General features: G+C 37.9%; 1 protein-coding gene across 1 annotated transcript; it reads left to right on the plus strand.

The window, feature by feature from the left end:
- The first annotated feature begins 3,794 nt into the window (after positions 1 to 3,794).
- NAP1L4 (nucleosome assembly protein 1-like 4) lies at positions 3,795 to 27,239 on the plus strand. The gene is made up of 14 exons (XM_010189603.1): positions 3,795 to 3,808; positions 4,988 to 5,049; positions 7,452 to 7,551; positions 8,482 to 8,623; positions 8,731 to 8,817; positions 10,416 to 10,541; positions 11,271 to 11,342; positions 13,963 to 14,102; positions 16,034 to 16,179; positions 17,770 to 17,792; positions 18,428 to 18,547; positions 18,836 to 18,865; positions 20,210 to 20,266; positions 26,943 to 27,239. Exons 1-14 carry the CDS (start codon positions 3,795 to 3,797, stop codon positions 26,979 to 26,981), a joined length of 1,158 nt encoding a protein of 385 aa, XP_010187905.1. The 3' UTR covers positions 26,982 to 27,239.

Raw genomic sequence — 27,239 nt, forward strand, 5'->3', positions numbered from 1 at the left:
CAGGCACCATTTTAAGCTTGGCTTGAGAAGTTTGGACCGAAAGAAGGGGGAGTCAGCATTGCTCTGAGTCCGACGGAAGGAGGACGGAGCGGTTCCGGTCGCATGTATGGCCGCTCTCGCCCGCCCTGGGGAGCCTGGCAGCGAGCCCTGGCTTCCCCCGCCCTCCCGGGGGAAGTGGGGGAGGAAGATGGTGGGAGGGCTGTTGTTTGTGGTGAATGATTTCTCCGTCTCTCTCACCTCGCATTGAGTCAAACCCTTAGCTGCTTAGGTCAGGCGCGATTCTTTCGTTTGACCTCCTCTGCAATCTTGTAATCCACCTCAGCGTGGTGTGGGATTTTGGAGGCTCACTTTTCATTCTGGGGTCTTCGTCTCCTAAGTCAGGGGCTGTTTAAAATTTTCGCTGCTGCTGCGATTATTTACTCCGTATAATACCAATGTTCATAGAATTTGTCTGACTCTGTTCCAGTAATATCGGCCTACGAGGCTTAAAAATAAAAAGGTAAAGAAGGAAGTGTGTAAGTTATAGGTGAAACCAGAACCACCAGGCAAATTCTTACAAAGTCATCTCTAACCAAAATAGTGTTCCCTCGAAGACTTCCAAGGTGAGCTTAAGCATTGCTCATGTTCAGGGCTTGGGAAAACAGGTTAAGGAGTTTGTTCTTCTTGACTGTTTTTTCATTATTGCTTCTAATTTTCCTTACAAAAATTATCAGACTGTTTGTGGCTTCCCACGGGGTTGCATCCTAGCAGCTGTAAAACGGAAGTTATAACTTTCCCTTCTGATTTGTTGTAGTTACAAAAGGCAGTAGTAATTGTGGGTCTTCCTGTGAGTTCAGAGTCCATTAGTTTCCTACTTCATATTCTACTTGCGTTTAGGTTTGTACAAGACAGGTTTTTTTAGTGGAGAAAAATTATTCTGTGTACATTTGTATTTATGAATATGTCTTACCATTAAATGTACAGGTTTTTCCTTTAAAGTTGCATCCTTCAGGATATTACTTGTGCTTACGATGAACTTTTGCTATCTTAGCGTACATTGAGTTTACAGTTTCTTGCTGTTCAAAGTGACTAATAGTGTGTGGCAGTCGTGCTAGACAAATGGCAGCAGCCTGTTTCAAGGGACAAGTGGTTGATGTGGTCCTCTCATTCCCCAAAGCTTCCTGTCTGCATTAGTCATTTGAAAACAGTGAACTGTCCAGAATAAATAATACATGATTTTGGCCTCTTATTGGTGATGATAGCGATAATAGCAATACCTTGCAGTAGTCTTTCCTTGGTGTTCTGATAGCTTTTCCATATCTTGATTGTCTGTAAACTGGCTCACTTGCTTAGAATATAACCAAGGCAATAAATATGAAGGCTCAGGGCTTTGCTACTGTACTTCAGCTGTGTGCATTTGACTTTGTTTCTCTAAACTCTTTGCTTTTCCCTCCTCTGCCCTCACTGTCTTTTATCAAGCAGTTTTATTAGTAACTCTGAGGCAGTTAAGTCACTGAAAGGCAGCTGTAATGCAACTGTGAATTACAAGCTCTTTTGTAAGAAAGCTTCTAATTATTTATTTATATACTTTTTTTTACTTTTTAGTTACTGAGGGAACGACTCTGAGGAGGGAAACAAGACTCTAAGTATGTATTTGCACCAGGGAATGGTTTGGTTTTTTTTCTTTGTTGTTTCTTGTTACTTAGGTGAGTGGCTTTTGTCAGAACATGCCCAGTTCATGTCTGTTGCAATAGAGTTTGATTCAACTGCTATTTAAGAAATACTGAAGTTACGGGAACTTAATTCCATGTTTTCCAAACATGAATGCGGATGGAAAGAGGCTCAGTAGGGTTGAGTAGTAGTTCCCTGCAGGAAATACAGCACTGAGCAGAAGATTTCATATGTGGAGTGGATTTTTTCCATTAGCTTTGTCACTGGGCTTAGGTTGGAAGAAACAGCTCTTTGAGGCTAATTTTTAAGTAATGTGAGTCTGCACTTTTAGTTGCTTACTGTTGCTTCCTCTAATAGTGACTAGAATCATGTAACTTGTTGGCTGAACTCTGATATTAGGTCAGTTTATTAGGTCAGTTTATTATGTCTTATCTTTTAAAATGTTTTTTTGTTTTGTTTTTTTCCTGCCTTCTGTCTGCTATGAAAGGAAAGACTCGTGTATGCTCCTTTATTTCTTCAGCTGTAGGATAGTAAAATTTTTTTGTTTTGCTCTAGCAGATGGTTGTTGGCATTGCCACTTTCTCTTGTTATGTCTAAGGCAAGAATAAGTGCTTGCAAATAAATATACCTGGGTCACTGAAACGTACCTACTCTACAAGATGCCCATTTTGTGTGTTCCTGGACTTAATGTATAGAGTGGGCACATGTGCTTCTCTGGTAGATGTTAAGCAGCTTTTACTTCCTGTGGAATAACCTAAAGTATATTCGTGGTACTTTTGTAAGTGAACAGAAGTTTTCAACTCTAAGTGGCTGTGAAAATGTTACTTTTCTGGCTTTGAGCAGGAATTGGCATTTTCCAGATGGGAGAGTGCATGCAATCTCTGGGGCCCCTGCTCTGGCTGCCACTCAAGATGTCATTAGGACTTAGGTTCTTCTTTGGTAGCCATGTATTGGAAGCTGGGCTAAAGATCAGTCTGTTTGGCCTTTATATAATCTAAGAAATCAGACCTGTTGACTCTCATGAATAATGAAAGGTACTTTTTATTGTAAATTTGACTTGCAGACTAATGTCTGCTTTCTGAAAGCTTGATAGTGGAAAATATCGCCTATGCTTCTGTATGGTATGTAGAGATTACTTGGATCTGTGATGAACTCTTTGGAACTAGGGGAAAATCACAACCTGTATTACTAAAATAGATGTACAGGCTTGGATATTTCACCCTGGTACAGAGGTAACAGCAAAATAAGTTGGGCAGTCTGGCTCCCTCTGGTTTCAGGAGAGCTAATTTAGATCTTGCGGGCTGAGGTGCGTGTGCTAAACTTGGTTCCAATCATTGTTAATACCAAGACTTCAACTTGTGTGTTTCCTCTTTGTTTTCTTTCTCCCGATAAATAAATTCAAGGCAAATCTTTATATAGGGGATTCTGCCTTTGTAGCTGCTGTCAAAAACCCTTCTTTTGGTAAATAATTTTCTTTTCTTTGGTGCTTTGCTTCTCTTTATCCAGCAGCAGTTTTAGGTTGTCATTCAGTGTAGTGTAGCAGAAGCAGTTATTCACAAAAGTAGCCCTGGGTAGACAGACAAGTGAGGCATATTTTTCTGCTCAGGTGACATAAGAAAAAGTTACTCTGAAGTTGTAATTTGTTTGAACTTTCATTGTTTACGGATCAAGTGTAGTAATGTGCAGAGACTAATAATTCATTATTTACTTTAATACAGTCACAGAATGAAAAAAGAATATATTTATATCTTCCTTTTTGTCTTGACGTTTTTTCCTAATAGAATGCAGAGCTAGTCTACGAAACTGTCACACTTGTCTTCAAACTGAAGACAACGATCTGGTAGAAATGGATTACCATCTGGAATACTTAACAGAAAAAAAAAAGGTTAAAAGGGTTAAATGAAAGCACCTAACTGTTTAAAGACTATGAGCAAGTTCCAGTTTGGATTGGGTATTATGGGAGCTCTTCAGTTCACCGCAAGAGATAATGCGTGCTGAATTTCTTAGCAAACGCTGCAGCTGTTAATTTATATTGAGGTTTTAAACAGTGACCTGTTCTGTTTTCATTTTCTGTTGAGGTAAACAAATTACCATTAAAGTATTTTTAAACACTGTTTCAATTGCAGGTGGATACAGGCACACAGATGGCAGATAACAGGTATGTTGGACTGTTTTCTTGAAGACTGGTCTCTTGTGGGAGAGTGCTCTTTTACCTATGAGGAATGGATTACCAAACTTCGATAAGAGTAAAGTGGTAATATTTCCTCTTGACTGTGTTTCCTTACAGCAAGGCCAAAATGCTCATTCGGTACAGGAGAAACTGAGATTGTAGTGTACTGGATACAGTTACTCTGCTCTTGGATTAGCATAGTTTGAGTTGTCTTGATTCAGTTTTCAGTGTTCATATTTAAATGCTCTAAAGACTTGAAGAGATCACTGATGTTCAGTGATTCTCTGATCTGTATGATTTGAGAATGCAAAAAGCATTGTTTTATTTTCTAGTTTTTATAGCATTTTTTGAACAAATAACAGTATCAAACTGGTGTAAATACATGATACTGGTCTTTGAAGGCTTGCAGTGCACCAGAGTAAGCTGGATGAACTAGTCTATCCAGTAACTAATAATGCCCGTTTGCATACGTGATATCTTTTCTCCTTTTGTATCTGAGTTAGGGTTAATTTCAGCAATACCCAGTCTGTATTTTGTGACCTATAAAATGGTGGGGAGCACAGGGAATGCTTGCTGCCTGTTGACTCATTCTGGGCCCTCTTTCTCCAGCACAGGAAATGTGGTGGCAGACAGTGCGGGAGGGAGATGGAGAGGGCAAGGAGGTCTCATTTTTAGAGTAGAAGCAAATGAAAATCAAAACAACGTGATACTGAAATACGAAAGAAAGAGCTTTGATCTCGTTTGTCTTCATTTCTTACCTGTATGCTTTCTCATGTTTTTCATCATCACTTACACTAAAAGGGTGTCTTGTATTTTTCACTTAATAATGTTTTCCTCTCCAGAGTGACCCAGCACAGATGAAAGGCTATCCATTCACTTAGTGAGATGAAATTATCTGTCACTGGTTTTGTTTGGTTTTGGAGTTTTTTTGTTTGTTTCTCCTTTTCTTTGCATCCTGTTCATCTTAGGAGAGCTAGTTTCATATCCAGATTTTTACTTTTAAGTTTTGAGAAGCTTGAAGAAACAAATACGTGTTTTTTAGTGGCATACTTCTTTATAAAACTTGTCCTGTAGTAAACACTGAAAATTCAGAATACTTTTGTTCTTAAATGTTAACGTTTTTATAAATGATGCCATTTTAATATGTTACATTTTTAATTCTCTTAGCAAAACTGAAGATACTGCTTCAGATTCTGTGGAGGCCGCTAAAAATGCAAGCGACAAAAAAGGTGAGAAATACATAGTAGTAGATAACATTACAAAGGTGGACTAAGCCTATTGCCTTGTGTATTGAAGCTTCTTTATCTACAGTTCCAAAACATTTACAGTCAAAACTGCAGATGTGTTCACTGTTGAAAGCAAAGCAATGGCTTCTAGACTAACAGTGCATTTATTGATGATGTCCACGTTTATTGCAGCCAAAAGCAAAGTAAATGCTGTGTTTCTGTAACAGTGCAAATATTTTTGCATCTGTTGTGATTCGGATGCTTTACTATTGCATGAAGTAACACGCTAGACACCTGCAATAAGCTTTTAACAACATGTAATCTTTATTAGCATAAGTATTAAATGGGCTGTCCTCTATGTATGCTAGTTCTTAACTGTCTTGTTTGTAGGAAATGACATCTTTATAGTATGTTCTCCTGAGGCTTTTATTCTTCACGTGGAAGGTTTATAGATAACTACTGAATAATGCTCTTCAAAGTAATACTGCTGCATGCAGAAAAGCTGCAGTTCCATTGTTATTAAATTAAATGCTCAAATTTGTAAGTTAAAATGAAATATGCTTCATGTATGTGGTCACTGAATGTTCTTTAGGTCTCACTTTTTAAAAAAAGTTTTTAGAAAGCCTTTGTGACCAACAATTGGGAATCACATATAGACTGACACCATTGAATAATTCTTACAGTCAAGTTGAATTAAGAAAAAACAACTAACCCCCCTCAAACAAATAACAAAACCCAATAAAAAACAACACACAAAACCACCAGTATAAAAGCTTTATGTTAGTGTGCTATGTAATTAATTGTTGTTTTTTGGGGAGGGAGATTGTTTTGTTTGTTTTAAATGTCTGGAGAGAAGAGTAGTGAGAGAATGGAAAGATTTGGAAAGAAAATGTCTTTCTGCTATGACCACCTCTGTGGTTATTAGTAAGGATTTTTCTCTCCTAACCCAGAAGCATTTTAGTTCTGATGTCCTGTAAAAAATAGTCTTACAGAATCATAGAATGGTTTGGGTTGGAAGGGACCTTAAAGCTCATCCAGTCCACCCCCTGCCATAGACAGAGACGCCTCCCACCAGACCAGGTTGCTCCAAACCTTGTTCAACCTGGCCTTGAACACTTCCAGGGAGGGGGCATCCACAACGTCCCTGGGCAGCCTGTTCACCCTCACAGTAAAGAATTTCTTTCCAGTATCTAGTCTAAATCTACCCTCTTCCAGTTTAAAGCCATCACCCTTTGTCCTATTGTAGAAACTCCCTCCCCAGCTTTCCTGTAGGACCCCTTCAGGAATTGGAAGGCTGCAATAAGGTCTTCCTGAAGCCTTCTCTTCTCCAGGCCAAACAACCCCAACTCTCTCTGCCTGTCCCCACTGGGGAGGTGCTTGAGCCCTCTCATCATCTTCGTGGCCTTCCTCTGGACCTGCTCCAGCAACTTGATGTCTTTTTTGTGTTGGGGCCTCCAGAACTGGATGCAGTACTCCAGGTGGGGTCTCACAAGAGGGCAGAATCATCTTCTTCAGCCTGCTGGCCACACTTCTTTTGATGCAGCCCAGGATGCAGTCGGCCTTCTGTGCTTCAGGCACACATTGTCGGCTCATGTTTAGTTTTTCATCAACCAGGACCCCCAAGTCCTTCTCTTCAGGACTGCTCTCAAGCCATTCTCTGCCCAGCCTGTATTTGTGCTTGGGAACTTGCACTTGGCCTTGTTGGACTTCATGAGGTTGGCATGGGCCCACTTCTCCAGCCAGTCCAGGTCCCTCTGGATGGCATCCCTTCTTTCCAGGGTGTCAACTGCAACACCCAGCTTGGTGTCATCTACAAACGTGCTGAGGGTGCACTTGATCCCGCTGTCCATGTCGCTGACAAAGATGTTAAACAGCACTGGTCCCAGTACCAGTCCCTGAGGAACACCACTCGTCACTGCTCTCCATTTGGACATTGAGCTATTGATCGCAACTCTCTTGAGTGTGACCATCCAGCCAGTTCCTTATCCAGCGAGTGGTCTGTCCGTCAGAACCGTGTTTCTCCAGTTTTGTGACCAGGATGTCATGGGCGACAGCGTCAGGTAGACTGGACTTGTGCAACTTCTGTGCACTGTGTACTGCAGTGATGACTGAGGAGTCTTACAGATTGTAATTGATATCATCAGTGCTTCTAAAAGCAAAGATGTGATATATTTGCAAAGAGAAAGGTGCATTTTCTATCATTATCTAGTTTCATTTTTCTGAAATCTGATCCAAAATTAATTTTGCTTGAGTTATTAGTTAACTGTAGTGTAGTAGTGCTATTTGAGGTCTGTGAAATACTATTTTTACTGTCACTGCTCTAAGACACAGTATGATACACAATATGACAAAAGCACTATAAATATATTCAGATTTGTTTTAAAAATGGGTTTCTTTCTTTATAGAAAAGCTGGCAGACCAGGTGATGCAGAATCCGCAGGTCCTGGCAGCCCTTCAGGAACGTCTTGACAGCACATCGCTAACTCCTTCAAGTTACATTGAAACGTAGGTACAGGGTATAATAAAATTCTTGAAGGACTGGAAGCATAATAGAATGTTACTGTATGATTAAGGTAGGAAATTACAACAAATGATTCACTAAGAACAATGGTTTACTTAAACCATCATTCATAGTGGATTACTTCTGGAAGGAGGAGTCAAGTTTCAGTTTACTTAAACAATATTGCAAGCAAAACTCTGCAGTTCAGTGTTTTTCTTGACTCCTATTATTTTGGTTAGAAATAACTCTCCTCACTTGCCCTTTGTTTCCTTCTGAGACCTTTATTCTGTCAGGGTGTGTGGTACATTGGTCAATGACTACTGTAAGATTGCTGTCCAGGATTTAGTGGAAAGTTCAGGTCTTGTAAATCCTTAGATTTATATTAACTGTAAAGTAGACTTAAACTTTAAAATTTTGCCTTTAGTAGATATTTGTGCTTTTATTTCTTGGCTGGGAATAGCTGGTAGACCTCTTTTAAAAAAAAATTATAAATGCTATAAGAAGTTATTTTTACCTGACTATATAGTAGTGCTTAATAACTTAAAATACAGATGAGCTGTGTGTACTTCTCTGAGTATAACCCATGAATCAAAACTTTCCCTGTAGAATGCACAGTTCTTATTTTTTCATGAATGGATCAACACAGCTCTAGTCTCAAAGTTTAGGTGTAAATAAAGGTATTAATTTCAGATGTCTGAACTACATGGGGAGGGTAGTGGCCCCAGGGAATGGAGCAGAAGGTAACACCTTTGAAAGCAACTTGGGTAGGAGAGGATTCTTTCAGCTTTTTGAAATAAGTTTTGAAGATATATGTTTGACATAAGCTTTTTAGTTAAAAACTGCATTTAGTTATAAGGAGCCTAGTTCACAGTGATATGTTAAATAGTGCTGAGGCAGCTGACTTTTAACCTTAAAAGAATTGTTTTGCTTTTTAGTTTACCAAAAGCAGTGAAAAGAAGAATTGATGCCTTGAAACAGCTCCAGGTGAAATGTGCCCATATAGAAGCTAAATTCTATGAAGAAGTACATGATTTAGAGAGAAAATATGCAGCACTCTATCAGCCCCTGTTTGATAAGGTAGGAAGACTATGTATATAACCTTTGTCTCCTAGCCGAGTCTGTCCCTTTCTGTTTGCATGTATGTAATTTTACATCTTCAATTACATTCTTGATTTTTCTAACAGAGAAGAGAGTTTATTAATGGAGAAGCTGAACCCACAGATGCAGAATCAGAATGGCACAGTGAAAATGAGGAAGAAGAAAAACTAGCTGTGAGTACAAGCTGGGTAATGAACTACAGATATATCACATTTTCAGAATTAATTCCTGTGCAGTGTTTCCCATTGACAGCCTCATCTTTTGGAAAGAAAGGTTTTATGAGTAATTATGTGCTGTTGTGATGAATATACTGCTATGTCCAGTGAAAGCCTTTTTGTTTAGCCTTTTTTCAGGTTTGTAACTTGAATGAAATGAAAAGTTGCCTTTGTTTGCACTGTTCGTAACCTGTTAACAGTATCCTTCTGATAATGGGTTCCATTCCAGTGCTACATGATACCCCCAAGATAATAGAAGGCTGGCTGTTTGTCTGCCTGTCCCCTTTATTATGGGGGACATGATTACCTTTTGTTTTCAGAAATACAGATTAGATACAGAGATGTCACCTGGTCATAAAATGAAATTTACCTAATAAAATATGTACTGGCTAGTGGGTTATTACTTGCGTATTGAGTCGGAGCTACCTAGATTTAGGAGGGATAAACGTGATCTGTAGGCTGCCTTCTATTTCTGTCGTCATTTTTGGAGATGAGTACTCCTGGCTTACTACTTTTTCCCAGAGATGCGACCTACTTACAATGCTGTGTTTGCCATTCCGTCGGGTTTTCTTTGCAGGTTTTTTTTTCCCCGTAGCCCATCTTCTTTCAGTTTCCTTTGGACACTGTTCTGTGTACAAAGTGAATTGTTCTCTTTATTTTTACTGCTCTTATGAGATTTAACATGACACAGTACTTCGTGTGCATAATCAAAAAAGCTTTGTTAGGCTTTGTATAAATACAGCATTGACAGGCCGTGTTCCTTGCAATTAGAAGATCAGAAACGTGCCTAGATGGCAAGTAAACAGCAGCTTCGTGTTCTTGTCTAGTCGTAACAAGAGTGGCTGCTATTCACATCTTGTATGTTTGCTGCTATCTAGTGGTGCAAAAGGAAAAGTGCGATACAGCTAATTCAGACTGCAAATGTCCTGTGGTTGGTTTTTTTGGCTTGGTTTTTTTGGCTTGGTTTTTTTTGTGATGAAGAAGTGACTTAGTAATTCTTCCTTTTTATAACATTTTGCATCAGTTATGTGTAGGAAAAACTGTGTCACAAAAGATTAATAATTGAAGACCATGAAATAATGAATAATAACTATGAAAACCAACTTTATCAATTGAGAAACTGAAACAGTGTTTCAGAGGACAAAGTTAGATTTTAAATTTTTACACAAAACACTGTAAATGACAGGAAACTACAGGAATAAGACTAATAGAAAAGTAGAATTCTATTTATTTTTTCTGTTTGTAGAAAGATAAAAATGTATTTTATTTCTATTTGTCAAGTAAGTGAAACTGTCACTGGATCTATTTAATCTTTGTACAGAAGAATTCCAAATGAGTAGGAAGTAAATCTGAATTAAATGTACTTATGTTTAGTTGCGTAAATAAGCCTTGTGTTTCTTACTTTCATTTACAGAGGAAAAAACAGTATGAACTTTAAATGTTCTTTAAGCGGAGCTTCAGAGGTGGCAAATGTTTTGTACGCCTATTGCTACTGATTAAATATATTAAAAAGTCATTTGTTTCATTTTTTAAATGTTTCTGTATTTGTTTCACAGGGAGACCTGAAAAATGTTGTGGTAATAGAAGAAAAAGCAGAAGCAGAAGAGACAAATGTCAAAGGAATTCCAGACTTCTGGTTCACTATCTTTAGAAACGTAGATATGCTAAGTGAATTAGTACAAGTAAGTTTCTCCTCTGGAAAAATAATAATTTCTGTCTTGTGTTAGGTGGGTTGCTACTTTTTCCAGTCCACAGTGAATATTTGTGGAATGTGTGCGAGACCAAATTTGTGTCTTCAGAATCGCTGATATTATCCCTGAAGATGCTTGAAAGGCCAGTGATGGACAAGCAGAACAGCTGACCCAAAGTGCTGAACACTATGTGGATTGTTTAAGAAATGACCTTGTAACAACTTCTGTAGATACTGAAATGCAAGTTTGCGTACTCCTCACAACAGCTGTTCCCCTGTAGTTCTGTTAATTTAGTCCATAAAGGATTGGTTTTGCGAGGATATTATAAGCATACCTGAGGACTGGTTGAAATTGTGTTCAATAGCTTCTGTAGTTTTGCCCTTGGTTGTCTTAATTGCTATTAATGCTGTTAAGGAAGAATTCTCTGAAACCTGTCTTTCTGTCCATCTCAGCAGCAATAGATAATCCTGAATTAAGTGATTTTCAGTAATGTTCATGCAGCCTAGCATGGCAGCAGCTGTATTTACTGAAGACAAGGCCTATTAGGAATCTGGCATGTGGCTTTTGCAGCTATGGTTAAGAAATTTGGATCCAAATCTGAGCTTTAACTGAAATTGTTGAATAATTACAAAGTTTCTTAAGAACAGGTTGAACAAGCAAGCTAGGCTAAAATTTTGCTCTTCTGAATATTGCCTGCTCAAAAGGATTTTTTTCTTTAAGGAATATGATGAACCAATCTTGAAACATCTGCAGGATATTAAAGTTAAGTTTTCTGAACCTGGACAGCCTATGGTGAGTTTTCTCTGTTTTTTGTGAAGTTTGTGGTAATGAAGTGAAGAGCATTTCAAAATTTTCATCCCTTTCTCTTAAGCTGGAGCGTATGTGGGAGTTTCTCTCTAGGCTACTATCTTCATATTTTGCCTTCTAAAGATTTATCTTCAGCTTTCCTGACACTTTGCTCTTTCATCCTTAGCCTGGACATCGCTGTAGTTTCTGGATTCCAATTCTGGCTCAATTCTATCTGGTTTTCACTTTTTTTCTCTCTCTCAAATTCCAAATTTTTGCTACTCTTACTAAGAAAATTACATGGCTGCTTTTGGTTTGAAAGTGAATCGTGGAAAAAATTCTGGGTGCTACTCACTGTACTGGACATTTAATCGAAAGAAGAGACGTGACTTAGTATTAACTATTAATGTTAAGTAGTTTGAATCAAAAACAATGATGATGGATACTGTGCCTGTTGAAAAGGGATAGTAAAATATATTAATCTTTTAAAAGTGTTCCAAATGAGTAATTCTTGAAGTACAGCTATGCCTTTTTTAGAAATGGTTTTAGTGCTGAAGTTTAGTGTAAGGAAACAGATGCTGTGTTTGTGAAAAAGAAGTTGTTCTGTTGCATATTTAATTCATGCAGACTATGTATATTCCTTGAAGTCCAAAAGGACTGTAGCCAGGGAAAAGGATGGGATTTGAGCCTTCACATCCTTTCTTCTAAACTTCATCCTTGTCTTTTTCCCTATGTTTGGTGGTTTTTGTTTTGCCTAATGGAGTTGCAGTCTTCTCACAAAGTCTAAAATGCAAGAAATGCTTCGTTGAAGATTCATGACAGAAAAATGGAAGGACTCTCTCAAAGGACCTTTTATAGGTTATGAACAGCTGAAGCAAAGTTTTCAGTCCTCGTTTGCTCTTCTGTTAGTACCAAAAAAATTGAGCTGACAATAGGCAAGGGAAGTATTATGAATAAAGAAAAATTGGGAATTAATTTCCTAAATGTAGCTCGGGCTCAAAGAGGATATAAATTTTATGAAGAAAACTAATTCTTTTAAGCAAGTTGGTGGGTTTTTTTTGTCTTGAAGCATATCTGTTCAGTGACGCGTGGTTGATTTGGTTTTTGCCTACAGCATTTTTGAGTTCTCATTCAGCTTTGTTTTACAGTACCTTAAGTTGAAGAACTGCTCTTAAAACATCAGTGACTTTTATCTTGTCTCGCACTGTTCGTAACCTCTTGACAGCATATTTCTGTGAATAGGTTCCATTCCAGTGCTACACTAAATCCGCTAATGGAAGGCTGACAAATTCCATGTCCCTTCTGTATTTGGAGACAAAAGGATGCATTCCTGATTACTTGAGTGAAAGCTGTTGTCCAGTTATGTGTGATTGTCTTGTGTGAAATTCTCTGGCTATTGAAAATTGCTGCAGCAGTGATAGCTTCTTATTGTAAAGGGCTGACATAACCTGTGTGTAATAGACTAATTCTGCTGGGGATGAGGTTTTGCTACTAAAAGAAATACACAGTAGTATTTTCTGATTTACCATTGACCCAAAGTAATTAACTGTAGCTACTGTCCTCCAAAAGTAGGTTTACCTGGCTACAGCAACGGTGCTTGCAAAGTTGTTTGCTATAGCCTGTATATATAAACTTTTATCTGCATGAAGCGTAAGTTATTCCCTTACTATCTGCTTTTATTTATCTATGATCAGATAAATAAAGGTACATCTGTTTGTATAAATTATAATTTCTACTTACATAGCATATATATGTATTTGGACATCAGAGCCCTTAGCTTAGCACACTCGGACCTGGATGCTGCCTCTGGGTATAACTTAAATCGCTTAAAATAAGGAAGACCTCTTTTTTGAACTTCATGAGAACATCTCATACTATAGGGTAAATTTAGAAATACATACTACAGAGCTAAGCTGATATCAAAAGCAAAGACATCCAAATAACGTTTGAATTTTGTTTTACTTTTAAATAGTTTGTACTTGATCCCGAGCGCAAAGTAACGTTGCAATATAACATTGTGCACTTGGTTTTTGAAAGCTTTACAGATAAATAGTTTGTACTTGATCCCGAGTGCAAAGTAACGTTGCAATATAATTGTGCACTTGGTTTTTGAAAGCTTTACAGACTTGAAAATTGATGTATTGTGTATGCTGCGGTTTTCTATAACGGGAGACTTTTGATCTCCATACAAGAAAATGAATTTCTGCAAACAGTTTTCAGGTGCCGCAGGAGAGGTGAGCTCAAGTGAAAGCAGAAACACCTCCTTCAGGCTGTGTCCTGTTAGAACAGGGATGGTGACGGCTTCCACAGAAAATTAAACAAAGTAGTTATTTGTGTGGTTACTTTTAAGACAGCAGTTCTGTATGCAAAAGTCAATGAAATGTAGTAGATGACCTGATTATAATTTCAGTGTTCATAGGAACCAGTGTTGTTCCAGCTGCTTGAGCGTTCAGAATTGGTTGACATTCTTCATTTCCTGCTTCTGCTGTAGTTTGAAAGATATGTTTGCCATCATTTATTTTTTTTTTCCTGTATTCAGAGCTCAATTATTGGTCGTTCTACTGATGCATTATTTCAAAGATAAAAATTAGTGGTATCATAAAACTATAATGGAACTTTCTTCCAGTCTTTCTCATTAGAGTTCTACTTTGGGCCCAATGACTACTTTTCTAATTCAGTCCTGACGAAAACATACAAGATGAAGTCGGAGCCAGACAAGACAGATCCCTTTTCCTTTGAAGGACCTGAAATAGTTGATTGTGAGGGGTAAGGAAAACTTGACATTCAAAAAAACCCCTTCTGAAGTAATAGTATTTTTCAGATGCTGTTTTATCTTACCGTGACAATGATAAATGATGATAAAATAAAGTTTTGCTGACTTAAAAACTGGGAATGTTTGTAGGGGTGATGATCTTAGCTTCAGCATCCAGGAGTAGCAGATACATAGATACAGGTACAGTTTAACATAGTGTGCATTTTAAATCTTACAACTTTGAAATGTAATAGATTATTAATGAGATAACAAGCCTTTTACTTCCAGATAATTGGGTAAATTCATTTTAGTCGTTACATTTCATAGACTCCCATCCTCAGTCTGATAAGTAGCCTTAGGTTCTCTTGGACTCTTGCTCATCTTTTCAGCAATTTTTATTTGGCAGGAATTGGTGATCTGTATGTTCTTGCCGTTTGTTTCGAGGCTGGACTATACTGGCCTTGCAGCCTGGTTCTGGCAGTTGTGGCAGTGTTACTGCCAGATGAACTCAGAATGCAGCGGTTGTTTTGGCAAAATGTGTTCAGAAACTGTGGGATGGTGAATATCTCATCTCTGTTCTGGAAGTCTAGTGAGTTGGACTCCGTGTTAGACTTCTTCTTCGGGTAGAAGATTTTCCTGTCTAACCTAACCCATTCTCTCCCTGTCAGCGATCACTGTTATAACTAATGTTCAGTGCCACAGCAGAGCACCTTGTTGTACCCTTATTTTTCTTAGTTTCTTAGTGTTTTTTCTGTTGGTTTTCTCCCCCGCCACCCACATTCAAAGACAAAGTTTGAGGTTTTGTTGAGAAGGCTTTTTCGTTGTGTGGTTTTGGTTGGTTTTGGTTTTTTAAACTAATGTTTAAGAAATACCAAATACTTGCTTTCTTGAAGGCACCTTGACAACCTCAGAAGCTTTTGGCTTTTAGTGCTACACGTTGGCTTTTGAATTGAGTATTCACCCGCATTCAGGCAAAAAGTCTGCTTGTTTCTTTGGTGAAAGTTGTGCCTAAGTAAAAGGGTAGTCTATTTTGAAGAAAACTTTAGTTAATATCAGCAAAACATTTCTGTTTAAGTCTTACAGAGGAGGAATCCCTTTCTAAAATTGCTGGTGTGTCAAAACTTTGATTTCAGTTCATGTTTCCTGATAAAGATTATGGATACTGGAATATACTGTCACTTTTCTGTGACACTTTGTACAGGTTCACTTATAAAACTGTTGACTTTGACCGTTTATCTGTAGGAGAAGATATTTTGAGGCACCATTATTTCCATTAGAAGAGGAAAAACTAGCTGTTTTTACCACTTGTTCTGTGCTGTGTGCAGTTTTGGTGGATGGAGAGAGACACTGAATTCAGATAAAATTGTCTGTTTGCACAGTAGCAGAAAGGAACTGAAAAGTAAGCTCTCTCTAGCTTGCTGTGCTTGACTGCCCAGTCAGTCTCAGCACTGTTCTTTGGAGAGCTCAGATGTGCCTCTCTCTGGCCACTCTTTGTGTGTTTATTTTTAGAGTAACTGGACACTACCTTGGTATCCAGTGAAAGGACATAGTGTATTGTTTTCTACTGGTCTAGTTGTTGAAGGACTTAATTTTCAACTGTTGAGATTTTTTTTTTAATAGCTTAATCATGTCCTTGGTTACAGAACTCTAGAATTTGGTGCAAAGGGGTATTAAAATATGGGTGGGGGCAATGATCACTTTGAAGGACAAACTGTTGAGCTTTTTATCTCAATTTTTAGGGAAGTATTTGGTATGTCCAACATATACACAGTCTTTAGCACTGATGCATCTGCTCGGCATCGTCAAGTAGATTAAGTTGCCAGTGTGAATAAAACTGGCTTTGGAGAACAGCAAGCTGTTTTTGTCTTGATGGTTGTTGCTCTGATGCTCAGTTCCTTAATTTTACTGATGTGTTAAAACAAGTTTTCCCACGTGTTGTCTGTAGGTGTACTATTGACTGGAAGAAAGGAAAAAATGTTACAGTTAAAACAATCAAGAAGAAACAGAAGCACAAGGGTCGAGGCACAGTTCGGACAATTACTAAACAAGTACCTAATGATTCTTTTTTTAACTTCTTCAGCCCGATAAAGGGTAAGCTTGGAAAGAAAGAATTTAGGATTCTTAAAATATGTTGTGTTTTATTTATATGTATTTGTATTTATACCGCTTAAACGTACAAACTATTTATAGTATACATTTTTCTTACTAGAGGAATATTGCAAGCTGCAGCCCATCCAAACAGATCAGTTTGTTCTGACAGTTCTGTAGAGACTTGCCATTAAGTGTACTGTGTAACAGGATTCATAGTATGGAAAGAGTCTCATGTAGAATGAAGAAGTTGACTTGTTTCACCACAGGATGGCTCCATGCATCAATTTGATGTTTTTAACATGTGAAAAAAATATCTTCCGGTGTTGGTCAAGTTACAGCATGTTGGTTTCATTTAAACCTTTGTGTTAAGTGACGGAACTTCCTGTGGTTTCCTCTGTGATTAATTAGGCATCCCTAATGCTACGTACGTACCTCCCTAATTTTCCTGGTTCTCTGTTAGATGTGTACTCACATATTTAAAACAATTCAGATGGATTCCAGAAGCATTTTTTTCTTCTTGATACATCTTCCATTGTACTCTCCTTTCCTTTTTTCCCCTTCCCCCCCTGACCCCCCAAATGTGGATGGAAGAATCCGTTTCCTTTGTGAGCCTCAGAAGTGTGCTGAGCAAAATGGGACATTAGTTCTTGATGAAGTCATGGGCTATTATGAACTGCATATCCCTTCTAAATACCACTGCAAATCCCTGTGTACACAGGGATAAGAAACAAGTGACAAGTATTTCAGAGCTGGGGTTTGGTTGGTACAGAAATGTCCTCTAGCTTAAACAACGGTTTTGGTGGTTGTTTTTTTTTCTTTACAAGTAGTTGCTGCTTACAGGAAGGGATGGAGATTTGTTTGCCTCATGATGGCTTTGTATTGTTTTTTTAAAAATACTTAAAAGACATAGTGTGGAAGTTGCTGTATAAGAATGAGAACACATCTGCTGGCAGTTGGTACTTGCATTTTCTACTTGAGAACAGACTGAGCCTAATAATCACTTTTACAGTACCAAGGACCTGAGTAGAGGAGGGAGATCTGTTAATATTGGTTGTTGTTTCTTGCGTTTTTTTAAACAAAGAAAATCCACCCTGTTTCTTACTTGTTACAGTACCAGCCCTCTTCTCAACAGTGCTTTGCAAATTCATGACAAAGTGTTAATCTACTTGGTAGTGTCTGTGTGTGAGGAGAGCAAAGGTTTCGAAGTGTTCTAGCAAAATAGTTACTGTAAACACATCGTTAATGTGGAAACAAAATGTGTTACTCTCTGAGAGCAGAAATGTGATCTGCATGCCTTCTGAGCCCATCTTTGTAGGGAGAGAGTTTCCTGTGCAAAAATCTTTGACATCAAAATGGCATCTTTGATGCTCTTACTGCAGCTCATAAAATTCTTGCAAATGCAATTTCTGTGGGTTTAATTTAGGATTAATCTGAATTGTCTTTAAAAGTTTCGTAACTAGCTTCTGAAGACTATAACTTCATTGTTTGCTAGTGGAAGGTCTTCATAGGTGTGTTTTGTCACCTGGAATATTGAAGTGGGCTAGACTATACAAACTTGCCTTAAATGTACTGGTTTTTTTCTTTTTGCAGTATCTGGTGATGGAGAGTCATTGGTAAGTTTACATCTCTGAAATGGCACAATTGCTCTTTGACATATCTTTGCTAAACGTCTCTATAGTGACTATTTAGGTTCTTTTATGTACTTTGTATTTTTATTGCTATTTTTACTTTTGCCAAAGTTGAGTTTCATCTTGATCAAATGAAAGATAATGTTGACTTGTCCAAATAATCCATTGACATTTTGCTGTTACATGTCTTGCTGATTCAATACATCTGTAATGATCACTGTTGGGAAAAGGTCATTATTTTCTCTAGCTACTCGGCACTGCTGCGTGGTTAGTATTTCTTTTTTAAAAAAAAAAAAATCAGTCTGAAGCATTCTGAACAATTCTGTAACATCAGGTGTCAGAACCGGCAAAATCTATACGAGCCTTTTTAATAGAAGGTGTTTCAACAGGCCAGTAGCCCGTATGTACGAAGTGGGAAACTTCAAAAATAAATCTGGATTTATCCTTGGAGTATTTATTTTATTGTTACAAAGTTAAGTATACTGAAAGTACTTGTGACCTGCAGGTTGATGTTGATGACAGTGCGATGTTTCTCAAACGTGTGACTTTGAAATACTTTTGCTTGCTCCTCTGAGCACATAACATTTTTAGTAAAAAAATCACACTGACTTGCTTTACAGGATGAAGATTCGGAGTTTACTTTAGCAGCAGATTTTGAAATTGGACACTTCTTCCGTGAAAGGATAGTCCCTCGTGCTGTGCTTTATTTCACTGGTGAAGCAATAGAGGATGATGACAACGTATGTATGCTATCAGCATTTTGTTTATTAGTCACCGTATAGATAGAAACATTCTTCTCCTTTTCTGATTAGACTAGCTTGTAGTATCAATTACATGAGAATAACAAAAAACTCTGAAGAGATTCCTGATACTGAGGAATAGGAAAGAATAATTCAACTTGCTATGAGTTGTTAATCTTTGTTTCTGGAAGGGCTTTAGTTGCAGTTACTGTGTTTGAATGTGCTGCTGTACAGAAGACTTTATGCAAATATTAGCAGAGCTAATAAAAACTTGGGTTTGTTTTTCAGTTTGAAGAAGGTGAAGAAGGTGAAGAGGAGGTGAGATGCATACTGTATCTTTTATAGATAACTAATTACCTGCTGTGTTCCAGTTCCAGAAATAGTCCTATATGGAGCAGAAAATCATCATACACACGAGCATTTATGAAGACTTTTTCCAAAAGACTTCAGCATGTCTGACTTAAAAAAAAAATCTGTCTGTTTTTCCTTTTCACAAAAGTACTTTCTGCTAGAACATTTATCCATTTTTTCTAGTATTTTTGAAACCTGCTGTCTGACATGAGTCAAAATAGAAAGATGAGCTTTTTTTCTTGCATGCTACATGATAAGAACCTTCAGTCTTATTTTTAAATATGTTACTTAGGCAGCAGTGGAATTCAGCTGTCAGCTTTTAGTTGTCATAAGCTTGAAGACTGGGCCTTGCTAAATGTTAAGTGAAAAAGGAAAAGTGTCCAACTGCTCAGGAGAAAGGCTTAATTTAGGCTGGAATTTCTAGTGTACTGATAGCTCTGGCCTGTTTACAGTAGTGTTATATGGATACAAACATACTGTGAAAGGGTTTGCACAAAACCACTAAATGACACCGCACTTAAATGAACTAATATCCTTTACAGGTAGTTATATTTTTTTACTTGTTTTACTGTGGTGTTCTTGTTCATTGGTTAAAGGTACATACCTGACTGTCATCAAGTTCCCCATAGTAGAGTACATCAGAAGTTACCGAGCTGGTGGTCTCATGTGAGCTGGCAGTCTTCAGCGTGCAGTCTCTTTTTTTCTCTTTGCAAGCTGCAATACAGACTTCTGGGCTTAAGCTGCTGAGTGACTAAACATTTTTATTATTATTTTTTTAAACTGGGTCATGACAGAAGTGTGTGTGTATTTTTAATCTCTCTCCAGTTGCAGATATTACTACTTGGATGTAGGCATGTGTACAACAGTGTGCAAGAATACTGCAAAATCCTGTGCAAGAATACATAGCCTGTCCACAGTAATCCAGATAAACACAGACTCTGGAAGGAGGTCTAAACAAATAACAAAATTAGGCATATATACTTATTACCAGAACTGTAAAATTCCAAATAATACATCAGGTAGAAGTTAAAAAAAATGCTGGGAGGTTGAAGCAGCTTATGTAGGAAAATTGCCTTAAGCTGTACTGAATCTTTTGAATCTCTGTTTTAAATTTTCTTTTAAAGACTTTGCTTTAGCATTTTGAAGGTGCTGAATTCTTTTAAGTCAGCCCAAGTAGTTTTAATGTTGACATCTAAAACACTCTAGAATAGTGGTAATATAATTTGCTACTTTGTTTATTTTTCTCCATTACAAAAAGTTGCACTTTTAACCTGTTTTAATTTCTGTTAGTTTCTCTCTATTTTGTCATAGGAGTTGGAGGGGGAAGAGGAGGGAGAAGAAGAGGAAGATGCAGAGTGTGATCCTAAGGTAAGAATTTTTGTGTTTAGTCATAACGCAGTCAGTAATCATGAGCAATGTAACTAAGGTTGCAATAGTTTGTCGAAAGATTAATAAATTACTAAAAAACCAAAAACTATCCTAGCTTCTGACTACAATGTTTTCATCTTCTTTAGCACTCATATTGCTCTTAGAAGCTGGTTTCTGTAAATTGAGAAAATGTGAGTTTTGTCTTCCAACCCGCACCAAGAAAAAGATGATTTCTGAACTGTGTGCCTTTACTCTGTAACACTATCTACATAAAATAATGTGTATTTTTTCCTTTAGAAGGGTCATATTTGAAGTCTGTGGCTGAACTTCAACTTAGAATTAGTCTGACAGATCTCAATTAACCTGTTCGTTTATTTTCTTTTTGGTGGTTCTGATGGCTGCAGGTTAGACTCCACATGTCCACTCAGCTAGAAAGCAAAAAAAAGGTAGTCCTCAGGTTTGAATTTCAGACTCTTGAGACTTAATTTAAAATTCAGCTTTAAGCATTAGTGCTCCTTCTGATAGGTATTCTTCAATTCTTCAGTCACGGTAAAGTTAATTCTTACATTGGTGAAGCTGGGTTGCATTCATTTAGGTCTTGAAACATCAGCTTTTTTTTTTGTAAAGGCACAGATGAAAAAGCTAAAGGCATGCAAAACTGCATGGTGTTTGGATCAAAGTCTTAACAGCAGCTTAATGTCACTCTTCTGACATAGTTTTATATCCATCATACCACTAGTAAATGCTTTTTGTCAGCATATCCATTACTGAGCTTATGTTTCTTTAATGAGAAATACTGTATACTAAAGAAAGTCTCTCTTATGAAAAGACTGATCAAAACAGGATTAGAGTGGCAGAAGTGAGTATTCTTGCTGTGCTCTGCAGAATCAAAATGCAGTGGTATACCTGTGATGGGACAGGTGAGAAACAAAATGTTAGTTCTGAGACGAGTTTAGTTGTGCCAAGTATCAAAGATCTTTTTAAAGGATTTGGTATTCTGTAGAAAAAAGGCTTAAGGTATCTTGAAAGGTTATGGTTGTTGCCTCCTGTATTATTTTGTACATTTCACTTTTCATTCATGCTGACAGTTCCTTTCAATTTTTTCCCATTTAGGTGTAATTTAAGTCTGTTTATCATTCATACATTTCTAGGTAAGGTGGAATTCCATTCATACCTAACTCCCAAGAATCCCATTTGTAGCCGTGCAATGTGGATTGTTTTCTAGGGTTTTCTGTTGGTTCTTATTTTTTTTTCCTTTTATGAGGAAAAGAAATGGGGGGGAGCAAATAGTGACTTCAAAGTTAAGGCTTTATTAGTAAAAAAAAAAAGAAATGTGTATTGACCAGAATGCCTTTAAATAATATAATTAACATAGATTTTGCAAAGTGATCTCTGCCTTCCTGGCACAACTTCTGCTTTGCCTTTGCAGCAGTCAAACTGTATTTTACATACACATGATAAAAGACACTGAGGCTTGTCAGACTGTATTTTTTTTCCTTATTTCTGATTTGATGTTGCATCTCTTCACTGTTTTTAGTATGCTTGCAGATTATTTCTTAAATATCTCTTCTGGTATTCTTGAACTTTTATAAGTCACCAGGTTACTAAGTAGGTCTTTTTCAACATTTTTATCTGTACTGCCTGGCAAAGGCAGTCAGTTGCTGTTTGAAGCCTTTTCTTGAGCTCGCATGATTTTGAACAGGTATTGCCCTCCTGCTCATCTATCTCTGTTTAAAAGAAGAAAGCCCAAAAGTTCTTTCTACTGCATGCTGTCGTCTTCCACCTTTCATCTCATGCCTCAGAGAGAGCAATGCCTGCAACAGGCTCCATAGTATTTTTTTTTCATTTTAGACTTGTATCATTTTCTTTGGTTACATAGGAGAAGCTGTAATCTTTCCAACTCATTCCTAATCTGCATAGATAATGCTCTTCTTTGCCTCTGTTAAACTCAAAATTGAGCTGTGGTTTTGGGATTGTGTGTTTTAGCGCTTTATTTTGGTTTTGCTTCTGATCTGATGTGCTTTGAGAAGCCAGCCACCCTGCCTCAACTTCCTTATGCTGTTTATTCACCTGCAGTAGTAGAGCATCCATTTGTCACAACAGCTTCTGTGTGTCATCCAGCTGCAGTCTTTGCACAGCTGTCCTCCCTTCTTAAAATTAAAAACTGTTGGCCACTGGCTTCATTTTTTTCAAGCCAACTTGGAATTGTGTTTTTTGTCTTTTAAGACTCATACCCCTAATCCTGTTTTCCATTCTTCCTGATGTTTGTCCTCTTTCTCCCTGTCCCATACCCTTCTTTGCCTTTCAGTTCCCCTTCTCTCTGCTTTTCTTATATTTAGAATAGTTTTCATGTACACAAAACATAATTGTTCTTTGGTCTATTTTCCTTTCGAATCCAATTTGTCCTCTTCAGTCATTTCCATCTTGCTGCCTCCTTTATTGTTGTACTACATTTGCCACATAAATGTCAACACTTTCTGCTTTAGTTTTTCCTCCTTTCTTCCTCTCACTGCTGTCAGTTTTAAGTACATCTGAGTTGTCCAGTTATAGCCATATCACTGTCATCTGTTACACAAAGCACTTGTGGCTTTGGAAGACTGGCAGTAGCTTCAGAAGATGCTACAAAACAGATAATGTAGCTTGTTTTGTCTAGTATATTTTTCTATACACTTGCATGCCGTGTTCCTTTAGCTGTCTTTATTTCACATTACTCATGCTGTGTTTAAACTGAGAAGTAGCTGATGATGTGATAGAGAATGCTGGTTTGAATTATGAACTGAAAAGCTGCTGAGGAGAGACTGCACGTGCTTCACGGTGCTTAGTCTGTCTTGTGAGTAACAGTGGCAGAAGGGCCTGTTAGCAGCAAATTAGTTTTCAGAACCTTTGCAGTGTTCTGTCCGGTTGTGGAGGAGGCAGTTCAGACCACTTGCTTACTTAGCTCTAGTGAGCTCTGAGTTTACTTTCCCATGTGTATATTTGATATCTCTGCTTTTTCTTATTCAGTGACATAAATTAAAAAATGAACAAAGATAAGGTTTAGCTTTAGGACCTTTAACTGGACGTATTTCATGGCAAGACATTTGAAATACTTAAAGGCTTTTCTTCCTCCTCTGCTGGAAAGGATGTTGGCTTTAGTGCCTACTGCCTGCATTGATCCTGCTGTTGGCAGCAAAGTCTCTGGGAGTCAGATGATACTTGATGGTCTGCCTGTGCCTGCATGGCTGCTTTTGTGGATGGGAATTTCCCAAAAAGTGACTTGTAAAAGTAAGGAGGCACACGCTTAATTACTGTTTAAACGTGAAAGATGAACAGAAATTCAGTGGCTCTTTTTATGTGAAAAGTATCTGATTTGAAATTATTAAATTGCTAAAATAAGTGGCATAGATATTTTCGGCTTATGCCCCCATCCTCTAGGACACCACGTTAACTGGATGTGTAGGTACAGTGGGCTGTGTAGGAAAGACATGAAAAAAATATTGCTTCAGACCTGCTTTTCTTCTCCATTTTAGCCCTATGATCCTGCAAATTTAGGTGAAATTCCCTCTTTAAATTTGATGCATGTCATCTATGTGTGTGAACAGCTGACACAGTTCAGCTGATGTAAGTGCTGATGTCTGAACAAGTTCTCTGTATGTCAGCTAATTATGTTCATGTCCATTGTAGCAAAAGTATTTTTTTAAACTTTGAGCAGTTGATGCAATAAATTAAGAGGCAGTGGTAAAAAAGCCTTATACTGATGCTTGTTAGCAAACAAGAAAAAATGGGTGAGAGTCTCACTTAGCTTGTATATCTCCATTGGAGCAGTGTCTCAAACTGGGGTCAGAGGCCCAGGGTAGTTTTAACTCCTTGCACAGAATAAATAAATAAATATTTATAAAGTACTTTAAAGATGTAAAAATTAAAAAGTCCTAGTGCTTTTCATATGAACTTAAGTAATTGCTCATGACTGCTATAGTGAATCTCTTTACAACAAGAAGAATTCTTAATTGTCTCTGTAGCACTGGTAATGAGCTTCAGTACATGCATTTGCTGCTAAACTTGTTTTAAAATAAGATGCAGTTCCTCCTTATCTTTACCAGTTAGTCTTTCTGATTGGTCTTTATTGCCTGGCCAGTGCATCTCGCCACCATTCTAAGGTGTCTTGGGAAGTTAAATTAGGAAAATACAGCATGAGTGGAAATATTGGTAGAATGGGGCAGTAAATAGCACAGGGTCTGTCTAAAGCTAATAAATGGATTGGTAGTGGTCAACTGCCCAAATGTCGCCAACAGGCTGGGCAGCAGAAGAGCAGGCTCAAGCTTAATAGCCTTGCCTGAGGGAGCATAGATGCAGTTGTGATCACACCAACAGCTTGGGGGCTTGTCCTGATCTCACAGGACCCATTAGAGGCCAAGGAGAAGTTTCAACATGCATGTGCCTGGTGGGGCAGCTGTAATGTGAAGAAAATTGTAGTCCCTTCCAACTCTAACCATTCTATGATTCGTCTGCCTGTGCTGTTATCTCAGGATTGGGCTGAGAGGTGAGGATGCTTTATGTGAAGCTGATGGGTAGCTGAAGGCAATTTGGAGCTCAAGTTCTGGCTTGCTCAGCAGGAGCAGTGCTGTGCTATTGAAATGGTGGGAAAAAATTGATTGTTGGAATCTGGATCTGAAATACTGCCTTGTTACTTATGGCCTACTTAAACACTTCGTATATATGGTCAAGATACATACACTAGCAGTATTTCTATCAAAATTCTCTGACAGCTGCCTCACATTCAAGAACCCCTTGAACTGTCTTTCTTTTCTTGTCTGAGAGCAGTAATCAGCACTGGAAGGTCCTTAAGAAGGACTTTGTAATCTCTGTGACTCAGTTCTTACAGGATAAAGATTTACATGCAATAATATGATTTAAATGTTTGCAGAAATAAAGACAAGTGTAGAGAAAAGATAATGAAGTTTATTAGAAACTATGACAAGGATTTTGGTTGATCATGAAAATTCAGCTGAAATAGTTGCAGTGGTCAACCTAAGTGTTTCTGATGTAAATATAACAGGTGAATAGGAAGGAAGGAGGGAGATGGAAAGATTTTGAAGTACTTTCCAAATAGCAGGCTTGTTGCCTGATTGTGGCTCTTACTCAGAATGCATGGGGGAGTAGTGGCTGTGCGCTGCTCTGTGGCCACGGTCAAAGACAAAGAAAAAAACAGATACTTTTGGAAAGCTTTTTGATAAAAATGCTACCATTTCTTGCCTGCCTCCAAATGAACAGTAATAGTACACAACACGTTACCAGTGGCAGATTTTCTGCTTTTTAAGAGAGAGAATGCTAGTTTTGTGTAAACATACCCCTCTTCTTCAAGAGGAAATGAATGCTGTGTTTAGTCCCAGATCAGTGAAAATCAGTTCACATCGCTGTCATCTGGAACCACAGGCAGGTGACAGAGTACATAGTTGAAGTTAGCCAGATGTGCTGAGGGAGGAAAAGCACAAGGAAGAAGTCTGAAAGGTCTCTGGCCTATCTGTGCAGGAGAGACAGCATTTGGCTTTCATTCCCACTGGATTACAGCGACTGTGATAACCCTAAAGCAGTTTAGGTGAGGAAGAGAAAAATAGTCTGGGTTCAGTGCAGATTATCAAGGGGAAAACTTGCGGTAAGGGATCTCAGTTGCACCTGCTCTTCCACTACAGGCAGAATGGTCAAGTTGTCTTAGCTCTCCTTAATGTATAAAAAACTCTTGCATGTTTGCTTCTTTTACAACACATAAAGCTGCTCTTTAGGATAGTTACTTAGTAACATTTTATTTTATGGTCAGTGACATTTAAGGAGTCATGTTTTATACCTGTATTTTTCTTTCCTAGAATTCAGCAGGTTTCTGTGGCTGCTATTTATTTGTTTATAACAAACTATATTAAGAATGGTAAAGAGAGAAGCAAACAGGAAGTGCACTGAATAAATTCTCCTGCTTTCTAAGAATCCTGTTATACAACAAGAAAGCAAGAAGTACAGTGTAAAACCTGAAGTTCTTAGCTGTTTGAGTACTTGTTCTCCTTCCCAAATACACTTCCTTTTGCCAAAGGGGAAGTCATTTTACTACCTAATGAATGTGTTTCTACTTTTACATATTCAGATTAACATGTGGACTTCTTGCCCAGTGTTAAACTGTTGAATAGTTACCTGCTGGTGATGCAGAACCTAGGAGAAATCAACACATTAAGTCCATTTTTATCACCTTGGCAGAAAGGGCAAGGCTTCTAAGGAAAAACTCAAACGTGCTGCAGAATAAGCAGCCTGTAGTCCCTGCCTTCCTCAGAGTTAGTGAGGAGGTGGCAGTTTATTGTTAAAATAGGAACTAGAAGTTGTACCGAGTTCCTGGTTTGGGAGAGTAGAAGGTGGTTTCCTTTCTCATTTGTTTCAACCTTGGCGTACTGGATTGAGTGTGAAGAATGCAAATGTAGATGAAAAATGCGGGTTACCAAGCAGTTGGGGGCAGGGGGCAATACATATGGTGACTGCTGTTCAGACCTTTATGATCTAGCTTGAGTTTACGTGTAGGTTTTTTGTACATGCTAATGGTATCTCTAGCTAGTTCAAAACTGCGTAGCCAGTTTCTTTTATTTGTTGAAGTATTTTCTTCTGATTTTGATTTCTTCTTCTTTTGATTTTTAACTGTTTTTTTCTTTTTCTGCTTATACAGAAAGATTCCAGCCAACCTGCTGAGTGCAAACAACAGTAATAAGGAAATACCACTTGGAAGTGATATTTGAACAACTTGTAACAAATATTTGGATACCTGGCCTGCAGTTCAGGATATTCCATCGCTGCGGCACAATCTTATTAACAATGCTTAGAATTAACTTGTTTTAAAATGCATGGTTTTCACTAACTTTTCTTTATTGCTTAACATGTACAGTGGCAACTTCAATGCATTTGGGAAATAAGAGGTTTAAATAAAGCACACTCTACAGCCGTTGGTACACTGTAGCTAAGTATG

Source organism: Mesitornis unicolor, unplaced genomic scaffold (assembly GCF_000695765.1).
Source record: "Mesitornis unicolor isolate BGI_N332 unplaced genomic scaffold, ASM69576v1 scaffold18478, whole genome shotgun sequence".
Taxonomy (NCBI): domain Eukaryota; kingdom Metazoa; phylum Chordata; class Aves; order Mesitornithiformes; family Mesitornithidae; genus Mesitornis; species Mesitornis unicolor.